This window comes from Vicia villosa, linkage group LG3 (assembly GCF_029867415.1).
Source record: "Vicia villosa cultivar HV-30 ecotype Madison, WI linkage group LG3, Vvil1.0, whole genome shotgun sequence".
NCBI classification, from domain to species: Eukaryota; Viridiplantae; Streptophyta; class Magnoliopsida; order Fabales; family Fabaceae; genus Vicia; species Vicia villosa.
The window spans coordinates 155,373,873-155,381,335 of record NC_081182.1 but is presented as its reverse complement, the minus strand read 5'-3'; the positions used below and the strand labels follow the sequence as shown (position 1 = coordinate 155,381,335).

Sequence of the window (7,463 nt, the reverse complement as noted above, 5' to 3'; positions counted from 1 at the left end):
AGGAGATGTCAACACATTCAGAGGAACTGGAGGTACATGGATCCTATCTGCATACACTTGGCCTTTGTAACATACCACCACATGGATAAAGCAATCATGCTCCATGGTCGACCAATAATAACCTGCTCTCAATATCTTTCTAGCCATGGTGTGCCCACTCGCATGTGTACCAAAGGATCCTTCATGTACTTCTTGGATGATCTTTGCTGCTTCGTGTCTATCCACGCATCTGAGCAACACAGAATCAAAATTCCTCTTATACAACACACCTCCAACAAGGAAGAATTTGGAAGATAATCTCTTCAGAGTTTTCCTATCCGTAAGGGAAGCGCCCTCAGGATACTCTTGGGTCTCTAGAAATTTCTTATTGTCATAAAACCATGGCTTCTCATCAGGCACGTTATCAATAACGCCATAGAACGCGGCCTCATCCAACCTTTTGATCACAATTGAAGGCGCTTCATTGTCCCATTTAACTTTGAACATGGATGCTAAAGTGGCTAAAGCATCAGCCAAATGATTTTCCTCTCGAGGGATGTGATCAAAGGTGATCTCATCAAAATATTGAGCCAGTTTCACAACATGTTCTCTATAAGGAATCAAGTTGGGGTGGCGTGTTTCCTAATCTCCGTTGATTTGACTAGTCACCAAAGCAGAATCTCCATAAACCGCGAGATTTTTAATCCTCAAATCAATGGCAGCCTCAATACCATATATGCAAGCCTCATATTCAGCCACATTATTAGTACAATCAAAACAAATCCTGGCCGTGAATGGAATATGAAAACCTGTCGGAGAAGTAAGAACAGCCCCAATACCATTACCCAACGCATTAGAAGCACCATCGAACACAAGCGTCCATCGCGCCCCTGGTTCAGGTCCTTCCTCTTGATCTTGACTAACAGAAGTCTCTGCCACACACATTATATCCTCATTAGTAAACTTAAAGTGCATAGTCTGGTAATCATCCACTGGTTGATGCGCAAGATAGTCAGCAACCACACTACTTTTAATGGCCTTCTGAGTAGTGTATTATATGTCATATTCTGTCAAGATCATTTGCCATCGGGCAATCCTTCTTGTCAATGCTGGCTTCTCAAATATATATTTGATCGGATCCATTTTCGAAATCAACAAAGTGGTGTGAGTCAACATATACTGTCTCAGTCGGCGAGCAGCCCATGCCAAAGCACAGCAAGTTTTCTCGAGTAGTGATTATCTTGATTCACAATCGGTAAACTTTTTGCTAAGGTAATAAATTGCATGCTCTTTTCGACCAAACTCGTCATGCTGCCCCAGCACACACCCCATTGAATTCTCGAAGACTGTTAAGTACATGATCAACGGCCTACCTTCCACTGGAGGCATAAGGATTGGAGGCTCTTGCAAATACTCTTTAACTTTATCAAATGCCTTCTGACAATTGTCATCCCATTTTATAGCCTGATTCTTTCTCAATAGCTTGAAGATAGGTTCACATGTGGCGGTAAGGTGTGAGATGAATCTCGCAATGTAGTTCAACCTTCCCAGGAATCCACGAACCTGTTTCTCAGTCCTCGGTTCAGGCATCTCTTGTATAGCTTTTACCTTAGCAGGATCAACCTCAATACCCTTTTCACTTACGATGAAACCAAGCAACTTTCCTGATCTCACTTCGAAGGTACATTTATTGGGATTCAACCTTAACCTGAACTTTCTTAACCTTTCAAACAATTTCTTCAGGTGAACAAGGTGCTCCTCTTCAGTATGGGACTTTGCAATCATGTCGTCCACATAGACCTCGATCTCTTTATGAATCATGTCGTGAAACAAAGTCACCATAGCTCTCTGATAGGTTGCCCCATCATTCTTCAACCCAAACAGCATGACCTTGTAACAAAAGGTTCCCCAAGGCGTAATGAATGTTGTCTTTTCCATGTCCTTGGGCGCCATCTTTATTTGATTGTAATTAGAAAAACCGTCCATGAAGGAGAAAACCGAGAACTGACCAGTATTATCTACCAACACATCAATGAGAGGAAGCGGGAAATCATCCTTCGAGCTCGCTCTGTTCAGATCTCGATAGTCGACACACATTCGTACCTTCCCATCTTTCTTAGGTACAGGTACAATATTGGCGACCCATGGTGGATAAACTGTTACAGCGAGAAAACCTGAATCAAACTGCTTTTGAACCTCTTCCTGGATTTTCTTGGACATGTCCGGACGGGTTCTTCTGAGTATTTGTTTGACAGGCGGAGAATCTTCCTTAAGAGGTAACCTATGCACCACAATATCAGTATCTAATCCAGGCATATCTTCGTAAGACCAAGCGAAGATATCAGAATACTCCTTCAACATTCCAATCAACTTTTCTTTTACATCCTCATTCAAAGAAGCCCTATTTTAACCTCCCTTCTCATCTCTTCGGTGCCAAGATTCACCGTTTCAATAGGTTCTTGATGTGGCTCGATCACTTTCTCTTCTTGTTTCAACAATCTGGCCAACTCATCAGGGAGTTCACAATCTTCTTCATCCCCTTCTTCAGCGGTGTAGATAGGATTGTCGAAGTCATAACGAGGCATAGTAAGATCGTTATCAACAGAATCTGGAGGAGAAGTGTATCTGCATGAATTATGATTTATGCTTTATTTTAGAATGGAGGGATGATGATGAATAAGAAACGTTGCCATTTTTTTATTTTTATTTATAACAAATGTAAAAGTAAAAAAAAATGAAAGACAGGGAACAAAATATTTGAATGCAAAAATGTCCATTTATTAATGATTTTAACATTGAAAAATAACAAATGATGCCCTACAAATGTTCACTGTGTCTTGGGCAGAACACAGGAATTATTGCATGATAACCAAAAACAAACAGTATTACTCTTGATCAAAAGCAATCGAGATGATGTCCTCAGATGACCAGTTGAGAAGCTTCTGTCCTGGGGAACATGGTTTGATCCATCCCTCGATATTATAATCGCTATCCGTATCATCGTCAGCAGCACATATATGATCTTTGACAATGCCAGCACTAGAGAACTTGATCGGAACGAAGGTTCCAGGCTCCCTGGGGGCCCCATTAGATGAACTCTGACCCAACTGATATCCAATCCCACATTTATCTTTCTTGATCGGTAAATCCAAGACTCGGCCTCATCCTTCAGGATGACCAGATTCAACCACAGCTTTAGCTTCCTTTAGTGAAGACATGGGAGCTTCCAACTTCTTATTGTCAACATAGGGGATCTTGATAGTCTGGACAGCCTCAAAGGCCTGGCATGGCGTCTCGTGGACCTCTCCTTCCACCTCGATATACCTGAAGGACGCAAGATGACTTACCACATGTTCTTCTTCCCCACATATTGTGACTATCTTTCCTTGAGTCGCAAATTTGAGTTTCTGATGCAATGTGGAAGTCACGGCCCCAGCAGCGTGGATCCATGGGCGTCCCAGGAGACAACTGTAAGACGGGTGGATATCCATCACAAAGAAAGTAATAGTGAAGAGCTGAGGGCCTATCATTATCGGCAGGTCAACCTCCCCAAACACTGATCTCTTTGAGCCATCAAAGGCTCTCACTGTCAATTCACTCGGCCTTATCTCAACACCAGAATAATCTAGCCTCATCAAAGACGACTTCGGTAATACATTCAAAGAAGATCCAGTATCCACGAGAACACGTGATAACATAGTCCCTTTACACTCCACTGATATATGCAAAGCTCTATTGAGGTTTCTACCTTCGGAAGGCAGGTCTGCATCAGTGAATCCCAATCCATTACCAGCGTTGATGTTTGACACCACTCCTTCAAGTTGATTCACTGAAATCTCCGGAGGGACAAAGGCAGTACTTAAGAGTCTCAACAAGGCATTTCGGCGTGTCTCCGAACACAAGAGCAACTGCAAAATCGAAATCTTTGATTGAGTTTGACTCAATTGGTCAACCACTTTATACTCACTTTTCTTGATGATCTTTAGGAACTCTTCCATTTCCTTGGCCACAGCATCTTCAGAATTAGAGCTTTGCCCCTGATCCACTGCATCTTCTACCACTCTTTTTCCTTTAGCTTGAGCTAGAGCTTCTACATTATCATCGCGAGTATTCTGGGGAGGATTGAAAATACGACCACTTCTTGTCATTCTTCCAATGCCAACAACATTATCAATATCTTCTTTCTCAACCGACACTTTAACCTCATACTTGGCCCCTTGGTGGAAAACTTCTCCCCCATAATTCCAGGGGATTGCTTTTTCACTGTTATATGGGACGGGACCAGGCAAAGTAATGACTAAAGGAGGCGCTCTAGCAGGAATTGGAATCTTGGCAGGAGTATACGGGATGGAGGCCACGTTAACTTCGTTTTCAACCATTTCCAAACGTCGCACACGCTCAAACTGTAGATACCCACTATCTATCAACTGTTGAACCCCACTTTTCACCTTATCACAAACTGAGGAAATGGCAATGCAATCAGCACAGAATTCTCCACAACCAGAGTATAGATCCATCCTCAATAATTCCTTTTTCAATAATGGCAACAGAGAGCCCAATTCGATCACATCCTTGACCAAGCGAGCATCTTCAACAACCTCAATGGCATTTGCAGCATGAGCTCCATGGGGAGGCATAGGATTCTGAACAACATTAGGTCCTTGAGTAGGAGTAAACTCGATGGCTTTAGAGTCGAGAAGATCCTGGACTTTATGCTTTAATGCTTTACAGTTTTCAATATTATGTCCAGGTGACCCAGAGTGGAACTCACATCTTGCATTGGCATCCCAACTGGCAGGCAACTTAGCAGGAGTGGCCAAAGTCCTCAATTGGACCAAATTCAAATCGAGGAGATATGGCAATACTTGTGCATATGTCATCGGGATCGGATCAAAAACCCTTTCTGGCATTTTCGGTCGTTGTTGATACTGTCGTGGTGGATACCCTTGTTGTTGATGTTGGAAAGGAACATTTGGTATAGTCACAGCGGCTACTTGTTGATAAGCCTGATTTCTACCTCCACCATAGTAAGCAGCACTAGTCTTGCCCTCTCTTTTCTTGGCAAATCCATTGTATGGCTTCTTTCCACCAGTCCCAGAGGAAGAACTAGCAGCACTTGGATTCTGTATTCTACCAGCCTTAATCCCACTATCAATTTGTTCACCAATAATAACCAGGTCAGCGTAGCTCGAAGATGCAGAGCAGGCGGAGTAATATTGGCCCTCTAGAGCATTAGTGAACATGTCCATCATCTCTCTTTCCAGCATAGGTGGTTGGACTCTAGCCGCCAACTCGCGCCATTTCTGCGCATATTCTTTGAAGGACTCATTAGCTTTCTGGGATAGATTCTGCAACTGAGTGCGATTTGGTGCCATGTAGACATCATACTGATATTGCTTTATGAAGGCCTCGACTAAGTCCCTCCAACTTCGGATGTTAGCCCTCTCAAATCTCATGTACCATTCCAAGGATGCCCTAGTCGGGCTATCTTGGAAGAAGTGCATCAACAGTCCTTCGTCCTCAGAGTATACATGCATTTTGCGATAGTAAGCTCGGACATGTGTCTTAGGGCAAGTATTCCCCTTGTATTTTTCAAAGTCAGGTACCTTGAACTTCGGTGGCACATGGACGCCAGGAACTAAACCCAAGTCGCTAATGTCCATACCAAGTCCTTGACCTTCCATGGCCCTCATCCTTTCTTCTAGACCTCTAAACATCCTTCCAGCATCATGTGGAAGTCCCCATTCACTTTCAGGAAACAAATCCTCGTGTCGGTCCTCTTCCAACACAGGGATAGCAGCGGTCCTTCTGATTTGTTGTGTAGGTTGTCCTTCAGGAGTAGGCTGAGGAGGCCCCCGAGGATTACCTTCATTGGCAGTAGGAGGAATTACACCAGGTCCTCCGTTCACAGGTTCACCATTGACACGGATATCAGCAGAATTTCATTGCGGGGGGGTCCGCAACAACCTAAGCAACTGTGTCCATCCGGATTCTGAGCTCTTCTTGGCGATCAGCCATGCCTTGCATGACTTCCATGAACTGAGCCATCTGAGAAGTAACCTGAGCTCTCATCTGGATAAGATCATCCCTTAACTAATCCATTTGCAGTGATTGATTAGCCCTTGTATAATAGCGATGCGTAGGTGGAGCTGCAATTGCTGAAAGAGAAAACCTGGTCAGTCAAACGAGAATACCATCTGGTGTACCTGTTATACATGAATGTATGAAATGCATGAGTGCATGGTGTGCATGTGAATGTCATGTTTTTATTATTTTTAGGATTCTTTAGCTTTGTCTCAAATCAAACAACACAAGATAATAATGAGAGATCATGAAACCAATAATGAGGAATGAGAAACAAATCCATTAACTTCAAAACCCAATACTGGCAATACCAAGTACAAATAATCCCGCTAACATGAGCCAACAAAATACAAACATAACAAAAGAACCCCAACCAACAAGTCTGGTGGTGGTCCGACATACAATCATCTCTAAGGAGGACCCTCCATGTCAACATGACGAAGTGCGCTCTCCCCGATGTACTTTTCGCTCCAAGCCTTCATCTCATCAAAAAAAATCTTGGTATTCTCATGATTAGGTTTCAATATAAGTGCTTGGATTAGCAAGTCCTTTCTGGCGTGCATTCCTTCCATTTGACGATTTCTCATCTCCCAGTACCTCGCCTCTTCTTGAGCCTGAGTGTTCTCCTGATTTTTGCGCTCCACCTGGCCTTTCAATTCTCTCACATTTGCATAGCATGCTTCCAACTTTTCTTGATGTTCTAGCAGACTCTTACTTGCCTTCTGACGACGGGTTTTTTCTGAATGAGCCTTCTCAGTTTGAATCTGAAGTTGCTCAGTCAACTTTGCCAATTTGACCTCATATTTCTCCTTCATCTTTCTTTCTCTAGAGCTATCAATGATTCGGGATCTTTTCTGAGAGGTATTCCCACCAGCATACAATTCCTTAAGCTCTTTTTCTTTCTGTTTCAATTTATGTATCGCAGACAGTTTTTCTTGGCGAGCGGTATTCATTTTGACCTGCATTGTTTCCATTTGTTCAGTTAATTCCCTATTTTGATTCATCGTTTGATTGTAGCGCGGCATGGAAACAATGTTGGGTTGCTCCTCAGATGGAGGGTACAAGGGATCTTTGGGAGGAAAAGGCATCCCTTGAGTTTCGGCCACATATTTCACCCGTGCAGTGTAGGCTTCATAAGTAGCACAATCTTTTTGACCAAAGTGCTTCTTACCCCTTCGACGAACTGTTTTCCAGGCTTGCACCATTTCCTCTAGCTTACCTGAATTGGTGGTCAGATGGTAGAACATGAGATCATCAACTTCTTTCTTTTCAGGGGGGCTCACGAAGGCATATCCAAAAGTCCTTCTAGCCAAGACGGGATTATAATTGATTCCTCCTCTTAGTCCCATGAGAGGCACATTGTCGAATTTTCCACAGCCCATAATAATCTCCACGTCATC

At 43.1% G+C, this 7,463-nt stretch overlaps 1 protein-coding gene across 1 annotated transcript; it reads right to left on the bottom strand.

Moving 5' to 3' along the window:
* Positions 1–3,140: 3,140 nt before the first annotated feature.
* On the bottom strand, positions 3,141–6,051 carry LOC131659225 (uncharacterized). The gene is made up of 2 exons (XM_058928438.1): positions 6,000–6,051; positions 3,141–5,878 (listed from the first exon to the last, which is right to left on the bottom strand). The coding sequence occupies exons 1-2, from the start codon at positions 6,049–6,051 to the stop codon at positions 3,141–3,143; spliced, it is 2,790 nt and encodes a 929-aa protein (XP_058784421.1).
* Between the last annotated feature and the right edge of the window lie 1,412 nt (positions 6,052–7,463).